The sequence below is a fragment of the Xiphophorus hellerii genome, chromosome 23 (assembly GCF_003331165.1).
Source record: "Xiphophorus hellerii strain 12219 chromosome 23, Xiphophorus_hellerii-4.1, whole genome shotgun sequence".
In the NCBI taxonomy this organism is placed as follows: Eukaryota; Metazoa; Chordata; class Actinopteri; order Cyprinodontiformes; family Poeciliidae; genus Xiphophorus; species Xiphophorus hellerii.
In genome coordinates, this window is record NC_045694.1 from 7,143,248 (window position 1) to 7,164,050 (window position 20,803).

Sequence of the window (20,803 nt, forward strand, 5' to 3'; positions counted from 1 at the left end):
AGTGCTGTGAGTTTAATGAGGGTGACACATTCCTCCATACTACTCCTGCCATTTACAACATCCAGAGACTTGGAGCAATTACATTCTTTCATGGTGTGACATAACAGTATGCACATATACAACCTGCTTTTTTATTTTTTAGCAAATTTAAAGAGCAGATGATGGTCTAATCAGAGGTTGCAACCTGGGGCTTTAGATAAAAATGATAAATGACTGAAGTTTCTAAATATAAACAAAAGCATATTTTAGTAGTTTTCCATTGTTTTGTTGTCTATAGGTTGTTGTTTTTCTTTAGTTATATCAAGATCAGATGTATGTACCCTCTCTTTGCAAAAGTTTTCAAGTCTGAATGTGTTTTTAAAATAAAAAATAGAAATAAAATTTTGATTCTTTAAAATTAAATCATTTCCTATAGTAAACATTTGCAACTCTAAATTAGTTTTATTTAGCTAGAATAATGTCAAAAATGGCTCTTTGGATTGTTAAAGCTGCAGTATGTAACTTTCATTTTTACATATCTGTTGAACTGTCATTTTGCTGTGACAGTTTGGTATAAGACAGATAATCTGTGAAAAAGTTGAGTTACTCTGCCTTCATCAAATGCTAACTAGGAACAACCAATCAGAGCCAGGAGGCGGGTCTTAGTGCCGTCAATCATGGCACTAAGTCCCCCCGTCCGCAGCAGAGCTTGTTGTGAATGCTAAGGCGAGTTAGCATGGCCACCAATGACAGCGGATACACACGAGTTGTTTCTCCTCCAATAGCACATTTAGCAACCATTCATAAGGTAGATTAACAGTGCTAAGACACTCCTCTGGGCTCTGATTGGTTGTTTTTGGTTTTTGTACATTTCTTCAGACGGCAATAGCAGCACATGGAGGAAGAGGAGAAACTGGATCTTTTTAGATGATTATAATCCTGTCACAACATGGTGGTAGTTGTAACAAATAAAAAGCATGTTTTTTATATAAAGGTTACATACTGTAGCTTTAAGGTTGCAGAAAGCCACCAACACCCAGACAGGCCTCTTGCTGTAGCCTGTATTTTGCACTGTGGCCCCTCTTAGCGAACAGAGTTGGCCTTCGATCAAAGATCCATGGATGCCCAGTTCCTGGCCTCTGAGGAAACTCTGCAGGCATTTTGCCTGGCATTAACTAGCACTCATCTTCCACTCGCCCCCCTCTGATTGACTCGTCCCTGTACAGCTCATTGGGGGTTCCTTCTGCTCCAAAGTTAAATGAACAACATGTCACACACTCCCTTTAAGATGCCAGTAGAATTGCTGGGCACAGATCACCAGAGGGGATGCAGGAAGTCAATCATTTGCCAGCACTTGGCATGTTGGTCCAGAGTAGTTAAGGACTGTACACTAGCAGATAAGTCCTTCACTGAGTAACAAAGAGGGCACAGAGCTGACAGCAGGATCATTTGGTATGGAAGACAAAGCTCCCCTTTAACTAGCCGCATAATTATTCAAGATTCTGCCCGACTGATTTGGCATGCAAGACAACATCATCTCTCAGAGCCAAGTGTGAACATGTATTATCTGTTTTAAGACCAGAACAATCCAAACTGCACTCCTGTCAGTTTTAATTTCAGTCAGTGGCGTTTTTAAGCTCAACATGTACATTATTTGACATCTGATGGTAGTTTTTATAGAAAGAGTTACAGTGCGAGAGAGAGCATGCTACAACTTATGCCCTTTTGCATTCCTCACATAGTCTAAATCTGAAAGCCTAGCCAAGATGTAAAGCTCACAATATCCTCTGTAGTGTTGTTACAGTATCACCACAACATGCTTGGATACACCGACACAGAACAGAAAGAGGCCTGAATGTGCCCAGACAGCTGCAATGCAGGGTAAAGCTGGTGGAACCATTTTGTTGAATAAACTTAAAAAAAGAAAGAAAGAAAAGTGAGCAGCTCCTGTAATTTATTCAGTCAGCATTTAGTGTGGTAAGGTGGAGAAATAAAAGTCATACAACGTCAAGATGTAAAGTTTACAACCTACAGGTGAGGTCATCAAACACTCACCTGTCTGACCACACCTGTGACCTAAAGGTTAAAGTTACACGAGGATAACTGTTGAATGGCTTCTGCTGCTTATAACTGTAACGTGACTCCACTGTCTTAACCCAATGGGAACAGGTTGTTTTTAAAATCGTCAGATAACTAAAATTAGGTCATAAAATGAGACGGATTCAGGTAATGGCAGGCGCTGGCATCTTTAGTAAGGCTGAGGCTGTCAAATGCTAGTTTAACCTTCATTTTTATCCTTTCTCTTCTCTACAATAACTCTCAGATACCTGAAATATGAGCTTTTTTAAAGGTGTGTCAGTATTAAAACTACAGGTTAGTGAGAAACGTCCCCAGTACAATAACAGGTAAAACGAGCATTTCCACTCACGGAGTTTGTTCCTGATTCCAAGGCTTGATGTTCTCGACTCTCTTCCCTCTTCGGCTCACCTCGGTTCGGTCAAAGCGTGGTTATTGTTTCGCTGGGGCAACCGGTGGTTTCTTTATCCAGCCATTAGGGACTTCATGCGGCTTCGGTAGTGCTGCTGCTCCTGCTGTTGTATCCGAGCCCATCCCCCATCCACACCGCCGGGGAGAGACCGATAAAGTTTGCCGCTTTCCACCTTCACCGTGAGCGCATTCAAACTTTCCTCCGGTGCCTCGGTGGGAGAAGAGCCCGGTTAGAGTCCCCTTGCCATCGCCGCCCCGGGTTTGTGTCCACAAACTTCTCGTCTGGGGCTCGGAGACTGAACAGGGGCGGACGGGAGGTATTATTTTACCCGCCTTGGATCTGGCTCAACTCTTCAGCCTGCTAATACAGGAGCCCGCCCCTGAACCTGAATACCTTGCAACCGACCTATCCGAAACACCGCCCCTGCTAGTCGGGTAGCAGAACCGGGTACACCTGACTGCACGACCACGGCCCGCCGAACCCACCCAGGAACCACACTTTAATAAGGTTAGACAACTTTTAAAAGATCTGCCTCTAAAAAGAAAAGCTGGAGAATCTCTTCTCTGCCAGCTGAGAGCCTGCCATACTAGATCCTACATTTCCCACAATGCAACGAGGAAGTAACGCTGTTCACACACATTCTTTGGCTAATTAACAGACGGAGGTAGAGTACCCAAAAATTGTACTCGAGTAAAAGTAGCACTACTTCAACATATTTTTACTCAAGTAAAAAGTAGCCGTACAAGAAATTATTCAAGTAAAAAGTATTTGGTAAAAAGTCTACTCAAGTACTGAGTCACTGATCAAATTATTAACCAATATTTAAAAAATTACATGAGATAGATCAATATATAAAGTTAAGCGGAAATGTTTGGTATTGTAAGGACCAAAATGACAGTATTTCATATAAGTAACAAATAACGATAATAATAATAAAATCTGTTTCTTTCAATATAAAATGTATGAAACTTTAACAAAAACTGCACTGTGTCCTGGTGAATATCTGGTTAAAACATGCTTGTTTTTCAGTGGGTAGAGCGTCCAGAAATTTTTCTCAAGTCATGCTTTTAGGAGTAATAAAAATACTCTTAAAAGTACATTTTTCAAAAAAGTTACTCAAGTAAATGTAATTAAATAAACACAACCAGTACACAACTCAGACAATTAATCATTTCCAAGTTGATAAAGTGATAGTTTTAAAAGATGTTTTGAATGTATTTTCTTAAAAATAAGCAATATGTAAAAATTAAATGAAAAAACAACAAGAACAAGCAATTTTAACAAAAATGCAGTGGTGTCAGTAAGACAGAGGGGGGTTTGGGCACGGGGGAACCTTAATAATTTTTACTTTTATTCTTTTATTATTTAATACTTAAACTTAAAAGAGAAAATTATAAACTTCCACAGTTGCAACATTCATTTATTATTACAAGCTGTTTGTTTTTGACCTTTCTGATGACCCTAAAAATAATAAACACAGATCACATATTTACAAAATAAAAGTCACAAAATTAAGATTGCTATTTTTTAAATATAGATCAAATCAGCTTGCTTATTTATTTTTATTTTATTTATTTATTTTGTTTTTTGGTTTATTTTCATAGGAGTGTGTGTTCAACAGAATAAAATTACACTTTACATTGTTAAAAAAAAAAGCTTTTTTGCAATGTCTGTCCAAAGTTGGGCTTTTACTTACATGAAAACAAAGATTATTGCACAAAATTTAAATTGCATATACAACACAGAGTCAACACCTATGACTGATTCAGTCCAATGATACAAAACCAAAATATTCAGCCAGATATCATTTATATGACTATTTCTAACAATTTCTTACAATTTCCACTGAAGCAGCAGCTCTAAGTGGAACTGAAAGGTCGCTAAACACTCGAGGTGTCGTACCACGTGAACATTTAAAAATTTGAATGAGGTTCTAAAATTTAATGGCACTTTCAAAGTTCATCACATTTGGTTTCTTAAGAAAACGACAGTAATGTGACCCACAAGCCTTCGTATCCAAGATCTTAATCACCTAATTATGTATCATTTTCAGTGAAAACCGTAGAGCAAATGAGGAAAAATAAAATGAATGCATGAAAATATTTGCAGCATGAAATGATACACAAACTCTAATTAGTCTAAAGAAAGACATGTTTGCATTTGCAAACTCTACTTGATATCTTAATAAACTTTAAATGAGGATCAAAAATGACATCAAGATATTTTACTTCTAATTTGTTATACGTCGCATGGAAAAATATTTGCCTCCTTACAAATTTTGTCTGACTTTGGTAAAAACTTTCAGATAATCAAAGATAACACAACTACAATAAATGCAAACGTCAACATTCTTAAATGAGGAATTAATTTATAAAAAGAGAAGAAATCCAATCAGTCCATGTGTGAAAAGGTAATTGCCTCTCAAACCGAATAACTGGTTTTTCCGCTTGTGAGGCAACAACCAGCATCGAGTGTTTGCGAGTCTTTTTCCATTACTATGGAGGAATTTTTGCCCACATTCTTTACATTACTGTTGTAATTCAAGCATATTAAAAGGCTTTCAAGCATGAACAACTTGTCAGAAAGGTGAGTATCAGTGACATGACTTCTGTTTTCATTACAGAGTGAATCTGCTCTCGCATGTTCTGTCCAACTCAGATACAATCAGTTGAGCTGCTGGATTGTTGGTCAATAAACATTAAAAGTTGAGAAATAAGAGTAATTATTCAGCATCAGTGTGGCACGACTTTGAACTTTAAAACAGAGAATTTCTACCTCTGTATTTCCTCTGGCTTGTCGGCAGATTGCTGTGTGAACTCGGTAGAAAGCATGCTCGGTCTTTAGGCAACCATATCTGCCATGAACTGGCAGCATGACTTTCCTCTTGCAGCATCTCCTACAGGTGGAGCGAGGCTGTGAAAGCCTTCACTGCAGCATGCACGGTGTTGGTAATTTCCCCTGTCAGCTGCAGTTTGAGCTCATTCAGATGGATAATTAAGTCACACTGAAACCAAACCTCACACAGAAACGTTTCATCCCAGACCTCTGTGGTCTTTAGTTTTCACTGAAAGATTTTCTCACACAACTCAAAATATCTAATAAACACTTTAATCTGACTTGGCCTTTGTTTATGTTTTTGCGGACACTTTGTGCTGATCGTTTGTCCTTTGTAAACTTCCCATATGTTTATGAGCAAACAAGGAAAAGATGGAGCTGGGAAAGAACTTTGACGTATGTTTACAAAGGCATTGGTTAGTTTGCCTGATTGTTTCTCAAGCCTGCTAATCTGGATTTTTGGTTTGTCATTTCCTCACAGTAATAAACATTTCACCATTTGGTCGCGACAAAACCAGATACTCAAGAGTAAACAAAAAACAATATAAGGGGAATTAGCATGTTTCAACTCAACATCAAATTTAAAAAAAAAAGTTTTTCTAATTTTGCATTCTTAATCTAAACAAGGCTATCCTTTAGCTTCATTTTAAGAGAAATAGTATTTAATATTTGGATTTGTCAGGTTGCTCTGAACAGCTGACCATATTGTACGCCCAGCTACATTTACTGCTGCATCTGAAAATCTCTCAATGTGATTGCAGCTGTTCAGACATCTTGAAAGGTGAGACGTATAGTTTACGTGTGTCGACCTGGTAACATTTCCGTTTCAGAGAAGCCAAGGTAATTTGGTATTTGACACCTAAACCTTCAGTTACTACTGGGTCCTCGGACAGCAGTAGATGCATGATGGGAACTTTGCCCACATATGTGAAGGCAGATGTAAAACTCAACTTTTGTTGTTTCTTTAGTTGAGATACTTCCAGAGGTGGGCAGAGTTCATAAAGAAATTACTCAAGTAAGAGCATAACTACTTCAACATATTTTTACTTAAGTAGAAGTAAAAAGCAGCCATTTGAAAAATCACTCCAGTAAGAGAAAAAAAGTATTAGGTAAAAAGTCTACTCACATACTGAGTAACTGATCAAATTATTAATCAATTATTTAAAAAATTACATAATCAATATAAATTGAAGTGTAAATTTATTTATTATTATTATTTTTTACCCCTCCAGGGAGTCTTTTGTGGGCTTTAGTGTCCCTTATATGAAAGTAGGCTGACAGGAAAGGGGAAGGAGAGGGGGGAAGATATGAGGCAAATATCGTCGGGTTCCGGAAGTCGAACCTGTGACGGCCGCATCGAGGACTCAAGGCCTCCAAACATGGGTTGCGCTATCCCCGACTTCACCACGGCACACCCAAATTTTGGTATTTTAGGGATAAAATAACAATAGTTCAAATAAGTAACAAAAAATATCAGGCAAAAGAAAAATTTGTATCTTTCAGTAAGAAACTTATAAAACTTTAAGAAAAACTGCAGGTGTGGGTCTGTGTCTGGTGAATTTTTGGTTAAAACATTTGATTTTCATTCAATGTGTAGAAAATCCAGAAATTTTACTCAACAATGAGCAGAGATACTACATAATAACATAACTCAAGTAAAAGTAAAAAGTACAGCTTAGTAAAAATACTTCTAAAAGTAAATTATTTTCAAAAATATTAATTGAGTAAATGTAATTTACTCAATTTAGTAACTAGTTACTTCCCAACTCTGGATACGTCTAATGCGTTTAACAATTACAGGTTTGTGTTATGCGTGCAGGCAGTCAGACCAGTTTCTATACTTCTGCTTAACAAACTGTCTTCTAAATGCTGCAACTTTCAAAACCAAGGCTACAGTTATTCTAATGACTGAATTTAAGGAAATGTTCAGTACCCTTTTTTTCTGCTCACCAAATATTGCAAAAACCAACAAGTTGCTTTACATGACTGTGGACAAAGGAGAAGATCTTTAATAAAGTGAAAAACCAGTAGATTGTTCTTAAGAGTTTCATTCAAAATTGTAAAAAAAAAGAAAAGGAGAATGGTAGCCTTTACTTTACATGGTGGAATGGCAAGTAGCTGTTTTATAAGGCAATTTTGCTAATAAAGCAAAAGACTGTAATTGAATTTTTTGAATTGAGACCAATCTCTGTGGACTTCTAAAACAGATTAACTTTAAATTAGCTCCAAATTTAATAGACAATTTCCAGCTCTAATGGGACTAATCTGTTGACACTGCTCACTGTGAAAATTGTTTTACAAGTGAAATTATAACAAGCACTTAATGAGGACTCAAGCGAAGATCAGTAGGGCTGGAAAACTGTCCACCCTAAGACTCATTTTGAAAAACCAACAGCTGTTGAAATAATGTTCTTCTGCCATTTTCACCAGTAGGATTCATTTAAAAAGTATAAAATGGAGACACACTTGAGATAAAGCATATTAATACATGAAAGATGACAGTAATTGCCTACCTTCAGGCCTGTACTGAGCAATGATGGTGACAGTCTGTCCAGCTCTCTTCAGGGCTGCAGCTGCCTGTTCATGAGTGGCGTTCCTAAGGTTCACTCCATTCACCTGCAAAAAATTATTAAAAATGATTCAAAGGTTTTGATCTTTAAAAAAAATATGTTCTCAGCTTCATAATTTATACTCAATTTAGATACACAGCAAAAGTCCTCAAACTTATTTAACTTAAGATTTATTTTGTTCCATCCACAAATTTCAGTTTATTTTATCGGGATCACAAAAGTAGGGGATAATAGTGACGTGGAAAAACACTGAGATAATTAGACTATTTTGCAAAGAAGAATAAAAAAGTGCTTTTTTAAAATGTTCAAACATGGTGGAGGCACACTCCAAAAGATCTACATAAAGAAGTGAAAATCGAGTACAAATGCAGGTCACGTTTTCCAGAGTTTTTTTTTTTTTTTTTTTTGTAAAAAAATGTAGCAAACTATGTCTTAATTTCCTTACTATTTACTACTTTGAGTTCATGTGAAAGCCCCCAAATATTTTGTGGTTGTAATTTGACTAGATGTCACAAAGTTCAAGACGTATGAATATTTTTGAAAAAGCACTGCTTGAATCCAACATTTTAGCAGCTTTAATCTTAACCTTTAATGTATGATGAGCTCCTAGATTCCTTCATATTTCTAATATCTTAAAGGGGACCTACTATGCAAAACTCACATTTTGAACATTTTAAAACTATTATTTAAATCTCTACTGCTTCTAAAAACAGCCTAAGCATAAAAAAAACCACCCAGCTGTTTTTTTGGCAATAAGTTAATGTGTTTTGGTGTTTGGAAAATGAGCCGTTTCAATAACCTCCTGAATGTTAATTCACATTCGAATGGCACTCTGCCGTCACTTAGCAACCCCATCTAAGACCAGCCCTGTTACCTAGCAACCCACATAGAGATGAAGCTCATTGGGTCAGCTGGTTTTACTGCTGTACAATGGCTGCTGGTATTTTCTTGCAGATTTACCATTCAGAACCACTTACTGCATTCTTGTTGGTTGTGTAGGAGGCTCTACTTCTGCTTTTCAAAGATGTACGATTGTTGAATTGTGCGTTTGTTTTCAGCCATTTGTGCGAGTGTAAACATTAAGTTAAAGTGATAAAGGCCCTAAAACAGCTCAGAATAGTCAGAACTGAGTAGACTAAAATCTCCTTAACTAAGAATGATTTTGTGCATAAAAAAAGTAATAAACATGTTTTGTATTGTCCATAGACTTATCCTAAGCTGAACAAGGAAGCATAATAAGTCATGTTTAAATATTATACATAATGTGTTGCTGGACTGAATGCAGAACTGTACTAAAAACAGTCATATTTTTAAGCATCACTGGATTTTGTGCAGAGAGCAGCTTGGCTCCCTCAGAGTTGTTATGGATTTAATGTCTTGCTCAAGGACATATCTGCGTGGGCAGGTGTTTGCAGGCTTTCTGAACGCCAGGCCACCTTTAATTCTATCATCATTATTCTGACAGCGGGAGCTGGCTGAAAATCTCACTTCCTCCAGCTTGTTACAGTTGTGGATGAGGGCAGACAGGAAGCTTGGAGTTCAAATACTGACCGACAGGATCCGGTCGCCCCTCCGCAGCTCGCCGCTCAGGTCAGCCGGCCCTCCAGCCAGGATGAAGGAGACAAAAATCCCCTCTCCATCCTCCCCGCCGACGATGTTGAAGCCCAATCCGGTGGAGCCCTTGTGCAACACCACCTTCCTCGGCTCCCTGCCAAAGAGAAAGAGACGGCGTGAGGGTGAAGGACAGGATAGAGTAAACAGACAGAAGATACCACAGGAGATCGATATATGCAGGGTGTTTTCAGACAACAGCCATCTTTGCTTTGACTTTGCATGATACCAAAATGTTTAGAACACTCAATACAGGATCTATCAGCAGATCCCTCAATCTGGAGCCTTTATTTGTATTGGGAATGCTGTAAACAGAACATTTAAATGATTGAGGTGGAGGGCACCACACACTGGCAGAAGGCAGTGAGTAACTCTGAAACACCCGTGCAGCTGACATTATGCTACAGAGGCATACAAAGGTCTGGGTGTCCCAAGTCTTTACAGTAGATACATTTCTCCTCCAAAAAGCATTAAACACCTGTTTGATTTCTCACAAAAAAGCAAAGTTTGACCAGTGAGCAGCTGAAAATTTACACTGTTCAAAAAACACAAAATTGTTCTTCCATCTTCTGACATTAAATCAGACTAAACTTGTACAGCTTTAGATCAGTTTGCATTGACAAACTCAATTTTTATTTGTTAGTTGAGGAATTTATTTAAACTCAAATTATTATATGCATTGATAACATTTGAGTTAAATGGATGTATTTTCAGGCGACACCTAAAAGTCGCCGCTTCCTTGTAGAACCTCATGGAGAACTCTAGAAATCAGCCAACATATCAGGAAGACTCTGATGGACCTTCATATAATCTAGTTAATCCCTGCATACAATTTCGAGATGTTGCAGTTCAACACGTTTTGGACTGAAACATGTGAATCTACTGCAGAACTAAAGCTAAAGTTCAGCAGTAAGGATTCTGGCTGAAGCTGGTGAGAAAGCGTCATTATGCACAAAGAAAAGAGTCTGGAAGAAAAAGCCAAAAATCAAAATCAGCAAAAAACCAGATTACAGTTTACTGATAGATTTAGGGGCAAACACCCTAATTTTTGAAGACATATTCAGGAAAAATTAGAATGAAAATACAGCTTGAAAAGCTAAAAAAAAGCTGGGCACAACGCTACTAGAGATGCTATTGGCTGTTGTTTGAAAGCAGCCAATCTAGAAGCTCCTTTCATTTTCCTTGGCACTGATTGGCTGTTTCTCCGAGAATGGAGATACGGGAGATGTTCGCTTCTACAGTTATGTTAAGATGCTTTCCACTGTGCATATTAATGCATATTAAGGTATATTTGGTGTTTGAGATATTAAAATTACCAGGTATAAATGTTTTTAAAGATTTTAGCTATTCATGGCGCCTATGGTCACTAACCCATGTGAATACTGGGAAATATGTTTAGATTTTTGAATTTAAAGAAAGCAAACAATGTATCTAAACTTCTCTATTCACTTTGGCATTCAACTATTAGAAATAGCTAGTCGGGTGATTTAATCCCAAATCATCTAAAACAAGAAGTTTAATCAGATTTGATGTCAGTCAGTGAAGAAAAACGTTTTTGTGTCTTTTTATGAATAGTTTAAGTATTTGTTGTTCTTTAAGACTGACTTCTTTACGGTGATTATATGAAGAAGACACTTTAAAAACATGTTAAAAAATGTTTTCCAAAAAAAAGGAAACCCCTTCTTATATATACTATATAAATATATTGTACATGCCTAAACATGTATGGTAAATGCATTTTCAGATATTCCCTCAGTAAAGACAGCAAAAGGAGTAAAGATGAGGCTTAGACATTCAGGTAAATCATTGACTGCAAAAGATTCACCAGCCAGTGTGCTGGTGGCACACTCTTCCTCTTTGCATCACTGTTTGCACAAATATGAGTCATCAGAAGTCAAACATTTATGACTCCTCACAACGTCGACTTCAGATTTTGGAAAAACTTTTGCTAAAGATGACAGCTTGTTAAAGTGTTGACGTGGTTCCAGTCCAAAACTACTGCTGCTGTTAGAGATGGTTCTTAACTGGTTCTGTGGAAACATGGTCACAGATCCAGTTCAGTGCCTCACATTATTCAAAATGTATCTTCAGTGAATGTTTGATCATATTTCTATTTTTGTAGAGGATCTTAGTGCAGAGAGACTACGCAAATAATTGTATTTGTCAATTTATTCTTGAAAATAGAGTTTAAACAACAGCTGCTGCACTAAACTACAATCAAAACGAATAACATCATAAACAGAACAATGGAGGATGCTGGATTTGGGAATGTTGGAAGCCTTTTGGAAATCTCAAGAATCAAGTTTAGTATCTAGATTCTACAGCAAATACACACTAGTTTTATTAATGGTGTGTTAACGTGCTGAGATTATGAAGTTCAAAATATAACATTCTTTCATCTTTACTATAAAATAATAATAAAAAAAGAAAATGATGGTGCCTTTCCTCATTCTGTATAAATAATTAATGCTTACTATCCTATAACACTGTTTTTAAAGCTGTTTTATACCTTTTTATAGTTCTTAAAGGGAAGGTTAAAGAGTTTAATATCAGCAGGCAAAAAATAATAAAAACTAACATAAAATTGGCAGGTAAGAGTCTTAAAATGAACAAACATTAGAAATCATCCACAAAAAATTCAGCACTGGTGCTAAACCAGTACTAACACCTGTTTAGTACTGGTACTGCATATCGTCACAAATCTGGACAGATGTAAAAAGCAAGCAAATGTCTGACAAAGAATGATACTGAGTGGTAATGATACCATCATAAAAATGTTTTTGGTTCGGAAAATAAATAACATTTTGAAAATAAAATAAAAACTATAATACTATTTAAAGGAAGTGTTATTTAAAGTTAGCTATGAAAGATGTGTAATTTTTGATGAAACTATTCTTTTCTATTATGTCTTATTAGTGATTTATAGTATATTTGACAGGTTGCACTGTTCACTACATCAGCAGTAAAACCACTAGGTCCAAAGAGCTGTTATCTACTGATAGCAGTACTTTCTGCCTATGCATGGAAATGTTCACATGCATACACACACCATGCAGTGAAATCAGAGCACGACAATAGGCCACTACCCAAAGCTCTCCTTTAGCCTCTATGACTCATCCTCCAGCAGGCTGCCTCAGCTTTAAGATGCCGGAGAGGCCAAACCACCTCTTCAGTACAGCAAAATCACACGCCACACATGAAAATGCAGACTCTGGGAAACCTAACAGTTCCCTCTCTCACACACACACACACGCACACATATATACACTTTCAACAGATATCAACATTAACATCCACCACTGTGCACAAAAACACACACAATTTCCTCTCAACAGAAAAGACGGCATGTCTCCCATTAGTGGTCTTCCCAGCCTGCGGTCTACAGGAACAATTACATCTCATTCCCTAATGGCTGCGCTCAGACTCCAAGTTAAGGCAGCTTTTCCTGTTGAACGGCGGCTCAGAAAGCAGTTCAGACTCTGAGGTTTATCTTAACAGTGATTGACTGGGAGGAAAAACTTTTAAAGGTGACCTATTAAACATGTAACAGCCTTAAAGAAGTTAGGAAACAAAACTTTTTTTTCCACAAAATTATTCATAGACAATAAAATTTCTGTCTTGTCATTTTAAATTCTAATAAGCTGCTGCTGGAAAAACTTAATGTTTACACTCACACTTGACAGATTTGCAATTATACACCCGTCCATCTTTGAAAAGCAGAAGTGGAGTCCCTTGTACAACCAACAAGAATGCAGCACATGGTTTCAGGTTGGTAAGTCAACAACAAAACACTTGTTCTTTCCAGTACTCATACTGGAAAAACAGCAGTAAAACCAGTTGGCCAAATGTGATGGAGATCGGAAAACAGTTGACAGTTTTCCGTTGACTATGACTCAACAATAGGGAGGTTTCTGAAATTTTCCAGACACCAAAAAACATCAACTTATTTCCAAAAAATGGCCGAATGGGTTTTTTTTTCAAGCGGAATTACAAAAATGTGTAAAATGTGAATTTTGCATCCTATGTCCCCTTTAAATAGCTGAACTAGGAAACTGGAGGAGATTATAACAATACAACTGTACCTACAACAAAAAGACAAGAGAGAAAACGCTTTAAAGATGTTTTCTTTGATGCCTTTTAGTTACCCTAAAACCAACGGCATGGATGACAGTGTTTAACGCTGGTCTTAAAGTTTTCCACAGCTTAAAAAAATATCTGTAAACAAAAGACAGTGAGCAGCTACTGCCATTAAATATGCTAAAACAGCCGACTTGCCTTCGGTTAACTTGGACTTAAAATAACCCCGCTTTCCATTTTGAGCTTTTCATCTCAGCTTCAAAGGCACGCAGATCTCCATGGTTACCTTAGGATCCATATCCGGTGTGTGCTTCTGAAAGAGCATTTCCCCACTGCGTGTTGAGGCAGCCTCTTCACCAGCAACATGGAGGATGAGATGTTCACCGTGAACATCTCGGACACGGCGTTGCTCCGGTGGCCGCTCTCAGACTCTGACCCTCCACACAGAGGAGGTCCACACATTTAGAAGCTGTTTTCTGGGGCCTCCTTCCCCTATCTCATCCTGGTGTGCTGTGATGAGAAACAGCTCCGAGGCAGGTCGCCATAGTTCACCCCAACGCTCCACTTCCAGCACGTTTTTATCCGTTTTGTAGAAACTGGAAGAAGATTCCAGCTCAGATTTAATCTCCTATCAAGCTGCGCTGTTTCTGCTGTGATGCGTTGGTGGCTTCAGCTCTCTGCAGACCAGCATTCTTGTCTGTCAGCTTGCCCCTCCGGAGACTAGACAGATAGATTCCCAGGAACTCCTTGATAACTTGCAGAAGGTTGAGTGGGCTGAGGTACGTGTGGATGACCTTTCGTCATTTCCAAGCCTTTGATTTGCTGATCTTATAATCAATGACCTGACTGACTGCTGGTCAGCAGCAAAGATTTCCCAACAGCAGGATAATATTTAGACTACTGTGAAATATTTCAGCAGATAAGACCACCTTATCTGAGGAAGAATGCGTTTCCGTTTGTTTTGTTTATGAGTTTAGAATTAGGGCTGTGAACGTTAACATGTTAGTATGCGATTAGTATGTTTAACACATTAATATTACATAATGCTACAATGGGACATACTAAGAAAACATTACAATCCAGAGATTATACATTCTTATTATTATTAAACCTGGGGAACCAATATGTAGTTTTATACTTTTTACCTTTTGTAAACTTTAAGTATTTCTCTCTTGCTTTTCTTTTCTTTTGATTTTACTTTCTCTAACTCATGTAAAGCACTTTCAATTGCCTTGTTGCTGAAAATTTGCTATATAAATAAAATTACCTTACAAGAATCAAGTCATAATATTACAAAAATAAACTCGTCTGAGAATAAAGGTGATCAATAATACTAGAATAAACTCATACAAGAATAAAGTCATAATATTAAGAGAATAGTCATAGTATTATGAGAATAATGTCAAAAGAACACGAGAATAAAGATGTAAAAATATAAAATTTCATATTTCGAGAATGAAGTCATAATATTATGACTTTGATCGACATATTTGATTTGTATTTGCTTGACGATTTTGACAAAATGTAATGTTTGTTGCTTGTTTCATAATTGATGACTGTGCAAACTCATCTTTATTCTCATAATATTATGACTTTATTCCCTTACAACTTTATTTTTGTAAAATCTCGACTTTATCCTTACAATTGTATTTTTTTTCATTTTCTTAGCTGGTTTAAATACCCTGTCGTATAATTCAGATTAATCGCAGTACCGAAGTTGACCTAAAAGCCTCTCTTCCATTGAGGGTTACCTAGTTCAAAGCAGCACGTTACACGGTCTTGTACTCCGTTCAAAAATGTGGTTTTACAAACGTAAGTGAGGAGAATCGGACTCGTGCTCAGTGGCAAATTTCACTTTAAAAAACACAGTGATTAAATCAAGGGCCCTGCAGACAGAGAATTATGTCATGAGTTCAAATCTCATCCTCAGATTCTTTGCTGCATGTCTCTGTCTACTTCCTGTCATATTACTGTCAAATAAGGTCCACTAGTACCAAACATTCTTAAAAAACAAAACAAAACATGGATGTTTCGATAAAACCAAGGTAATATATACTTACTGCAGCAGGTTATTAACCTTCCACCAAAGCATAACAAACATTTCTAAATTATATTTGAAATAAAAATCTTTTAAACATTCCTGAATGTGATGCTTGATTTCAGATAATAAAACATTTATTTGAAAACGTGCATTTTCACATTTCAGGCATAGTGAGTAATCACAGTGTGATTAATCAATTGACGGTGCTATTTTTAGTAGAAAATAGCTGTGAATTCTTACTATTTCAAATGCAGCATTAGAGCCTCCACCCTGTATCACAAGACCTGCTTCCCCTCCCCTCCGCCCTTTCATCCATGGCAGGAATGTAAACAGTTCTGGAGCAGCAGAACCCTTTTCTCTTTATAATTCAGAGCCCGCCCCTCCTCCCCCTGAGCCTCAATGTGCTGGTTGGCTGAGGCTGCGGCGGCTCCGTCCCCAGGCTGTGAATGGATATCTGGGCAGCAGGTCCGGCAGGTCAGGCTACCCTGGACGCAGCGCAGTAATTGGCTCTGCTTGGCTGATTAATGGCGGACACTGCAGATGGACGCCATTTCCAGACGCTTTATCTCTCCCTTCCTCAAACAGATGACGTATGTACTGTACTGTCTGCGCTTCACTGATTTAATTCCCCCCCCATACGATTTTTCTTTGCTGCTCTTTTCCTCTAACTTGACAGTGACATATCTGTTCACTAGCAAGGTGGAAATTCAAACACTGTGTCACCGTCTGTGACCGAATAGAAAATCAGTGGAGAATGATTAACACCTGTGATGTGTGAATCTGGTTTAATTAGTTTTATTTCAGCCTCCGTTTTTGTGTTTTTGCAGCCTTTAAATGTGCAAAGCAAACATCAAAGCGACTCCGCTGGGTGAATTCTTGCACTCACCAGTTGGAGGTTTTTGTGTTTGCAGGAAAAGGGAGTTACTGATTAGATCACCTGCTGCTGCGGGACTCGTGGTTGAAGCACTGTTGTTCAACTGCTGTGCAAAGGATCTATGCATTCACAGCACCTTGCAAAAATGCTGCGTAGAATACGAAATCCCAGTAAAACTGTCATGAGGTGCGGGTGTGGTGAAGTGGTGAGGCAGAGGCAGCGGACCCAGGAATGATGAATATGATGATTTAATGGTAATAAGTCCAGCACAAGCAGCAGGCACAGGGAAACACTGACCAGGACTAGACTGACATTGACAACGACAAACTAGACTCTACATTGACGAATAATTGACGAGGACCCGACGAGGAACAAAGAACACAGGTGGAGTTAAATACACGGGAGGGTAATCACAGAGACGAGACACACCTGGGAACAATCAAGGGGAGGACAGGACAACGAAGAGACGCAAGGACACAAAAAACTCTAAATGAACACAGAAAAACACAGATCCTGACAGTACCCCCCCCTCAAGGGCGGCTACCAGACGCCCACAAAACAAAAAACACAACAAGGGTGGGCGGAGGGGCGCTGGACGGGGGGCCAGAGTCCAGAAAAAACATAAAACAACCCACCGTTGTGGGCGGAAACACAGGGAGGGCCAAGAGTCCAAAAACAACAAAAAACTACCCACTGGGTGGGCGGAGGCAAAGGAGGCGGGAACCACGGAGGTGGTCCGGCGGTCGCCCGCGGCGGCGGGAACCACGGAGGCGGTCCGGCGGTCGTCCGCGGCGCTGGAGGCGGGAACCACGGAGGCGGTCCGGCGGTCGTCCGCGGCGCTGGAGGCGGGAACCACAGAGGCGGTCCGGCGGCCGTCCGCGGCGCTGGAGGCGGGAACCACGGAGGCGGTCCGGCGGCCGTCCGCGGCGCTGGAGGCGGGAACCACGGAGGCGGTCCGGCGGCCGTCCGCGGCGCTGGAGGCGGGAACCACGGAGGCGGGAACCACGGAGGCGGTCCGGCGGCCGTCCGCGGCGCTGGAGGCGGGAACCCCGGAGGCGGGACCCCAGGAGGCGGTCCAGCGGCCGTCCGCGGCCCTGGAGGTGGCGATGATGAGCCCCGGGGGCCGCCCACAGACGGCGATGACGAGCCCCCCGAGGTCGGGTCTCTGGTGGAGCACAGGGGGTCTCGGTCGGCGCACAAGGGGTCTCGGTCAGAACGCTGGGGGTCTGAGTCTCGGGTGGAACGCTGGGAGTCTCGGTCTCGGGTGGAACGCAGGGAGTCTCGGTCTCGGGTGGAACGCAGGGAGTCTCGGTCTCGGGTGGAACGCAGGGAGTCTCGGTCTCGGGTGGAACGCAGGGAGTCTCGGTCTCGGGTGGAACGCAGGGAGTCTCGGTCTCGGGAGGAACGCAGGGAGTCTCGGTCTCGGGAGGAACGCAGGGAGTCTCGGTCTCGGGAGGAACGCAGGGAGTCTCGGTCTCGGGAGGAACGCTGGAGGTCAGGGTCTCAGGAGGAACGCTGGAGGTCAGGGTCTCAGGAGGAACGCTGGAGGTCAGGGTCTCAGGAGGAACGCTGGAGGTCAGGGTCTCATGAGGAACGCAGGAGGTCAGGGTCTCAGGAGGAACGCAGGAGGTCAGGGTCTCAGGAGGAACACTGGGAGTCTCGGAAGGAACACTGGGAGTCTCAGAAGGTGCGCCGGCTGGAACGCCGGCTGATTCGGCCTCGGGTGCGCCGGCTGGAACGCCGGCTGATTCGGCCTCGGGTGCGCCGGCTGGAACGCCGGCTGATTCGGCCTCGGGTGCGCCAGCTGGAGGTGAGCCGGAGCGGAGCCTCGGGGCCGGCTGCGGGGGCGAGCCGCAGCGAAGCCTGGGAACCGGCTGCGGGGGCGAGCCGCAGCGAAGCCTGGGAACCGGCTGCGGGGGCGAGCCGCAGCGAAGCCTGGGAACCGGCTGCGGGGGCGAGCCGCAGCGAAGCCTTGGAAAGGGCTGCGGGGGCGAGCCGCAGCGAAGCCTTGGAAACGGCTGCGGGGGCGAGCCGCAGCGAAGCCTTGGAAACGGCTGCGGGGGCGAGCCACAGCGAAGCCTTGGAAACGGCTGCGGGGGCGAGCCGCAGCGAAGCCTTGGAAACGGCTGCGGGGGCGAGCCGCAGCGAAGCCTTGGAACGGCAGCGGAGGTGAGCCGGAGCGAAGCCTGGGGGCCGGCTGCGGGGGTGACAGCTCCGGAAGGCGACGAGGGGCCGGGTCCACCGGCGGCTCACGTCGCTGTCTCCGGGCTGCCCGTGGAGGTGGCGGCTCCGGAAAGCGACGAGGGGCCGGGTCTGCCGGCGGCTCACGTCGCCGTCTCCGGGCTGACAGCGGAGGTGACGGATCCGGAAGGCGACGAGGGGCCGGGTTCACCGGCGGCTCACGTCGCTGTCTCCGGGCAGACAGCTGAGGTGACAGCTCCGGAAGGCGACGAGGGGCCGGGTCTGCCGGCGGCTCACGCCGCTGTCTCCGGGCTGACCGTGGAGGTGGCGGCTCCGGAAAGCGACGAGGGGCCGGGTCCACCGGCGGCTCACGTCGCTGACTTCCCGGACGGAGGAATCGACGGGGGCCGAATCCGGGGGGTGCCAACACCAGTCTTGTCCCCCGGAATAGCTCCCGCTGCAGGTCGGCGAGGGCTTCGGTTAGCTCCGTCTCCTCCCTGCCAGATCTCCGCCTCCCTCCGCTCTGCCTTCTTGGAGGGAACCTCACTCCAGCTGGGTCCATTTCTTTAGCAGCCTCACCGTTCGGTATGGTCGGGTCCTTCTGTCATGAGGTGCGGGTGTGGTGAAGTGGTGAGGCAGAGGCAGTGGACCCAGGAATGATGAATATGATGATTTAATGGTAATAAGTCCAGCACAAGCAGCAGGCACAGGGAAACACTGACCAGGACTAGACTGACATTGACAACGACAAACTAGACTCTACATTGACGAATAATTGACGAGGACCCGACGAGGAACAAAGAACACAGGTGGAGTTAAATACACGGGAGGGTAATCACAGAGACGAGACACACCTGGGAACAATCAAGGGGAGGACAGGACAACGAAGAGACGCAAGGACACAAAAAACTCTAAATGAACACAGAAAAACACAGATCCTGACAAAAACTCATTCATTGATTGTAATATCACATTGCTGTTAAATGTAAGGAAAATAATATGTTTTCAACATTTCTTACTATTACCTCCTGTTTTATTGGGTGTACATTGGCAAGGAGTTGGTAATAATTCTGACGCTGTATGTCTGGTTGTTATTTACAATTATCATTATAACTATTATTATTATTAGATTTTCTTGTCTTGTTATGAGAGTTAGTTTGTAATAATTTAGTTGATTTATTTGTTGGTTCAACATACTATCTGAATACTTCAAAGTTCTTTCAAACTTTAGGAGGATCCAGTCCCTGTTATTATCTGGTTTTATTTTACAAGTCGCCTCTGTGTCACAGACCGAACAGAAGCCTCAAACCAATGGCGCTGCATGACGGATAAGAGTCCAGGAATCCAAAGTTTCTAAAATATTTGTAGACAGAATCTGCTGTAGAGCTCGGTAATATTTGCAGAGGGGAGCTGCTTGTTTAGCGATAGTTAACAAAGATGCATTTTAAACACGCGTTATCTCCCATCAGCCCAATGTGGACAGAAACCAGAAAGGGGCTAATATCAGATGGAGAACTGCGAGGGGGACGTGCAGCCAGGAAAAAGGCCGAAACAACCTCGAGGTTCAAAATCCTCGAGTAAAAAGTACTAAGAGGACAAAAAAAATACAAAAACCTAACATAAAATTGCCTGATTTTTTTTGTTTAGTTTGGTTTGTATTGTAGATAAAGGATGTTACTTGTCGTAGATCCAAAACTTTAAAATGATTTTGCTGTGGTAAAACAAAGGCGTCTTATTTTCAAATTCTTTTGGGCTCGATTGAGCAAACATGCTTTCACTTATAAGAACAGGATTTGAGTCACTTTCTTTCAAAATGCTTCTATATTTAGCCAAGTACAATAAGTTAAATAAAATTTGGATGTTATTCATTTCATTAATCATTTATTGTGATACATTTCTTGTCATGATAAGAATTTTGATTTGGGTGCAGCAAAGTTATCTTTTCAGGAAAAGTCACTGGATAAATGTGTATCTACATTAAGGGTGGGTGATACGGAATTAAAATTTTATCTCTATAGTTTGTGGTAACAATTAAGATTATGATAGAAAAAATGTATTCATTATTTTTTAAGAAACTGTATAGTTGTGACAGCATAGCACAGCATTAATAACACCACAAACACAAACACTGTTCTTGAAAAACATTT

General features: G+C 41.3%; 1 protein-coding gene across 1 annotated transcript in view; it reads right to left on the reverse strand.

Moving 5' to 3' along the window:
• dlg3 (discs, large homolog 3 (Drosophila)) overlaps positions 1–20,803 on the reverse strand; it is a 123,224-nt gene that overhangs the window by 25,255 nt on the left and 77,166 nt on the right. Inside the window, 2 exon segments of the mRNA XM_032555080.1 lie at positions 7,816–7,918; positions 9,424–9,580. Coding sequence (XP_032410971.1) covers positions 7,816–7,918; positions 9,424–9,580 — 260 coding nt within the window.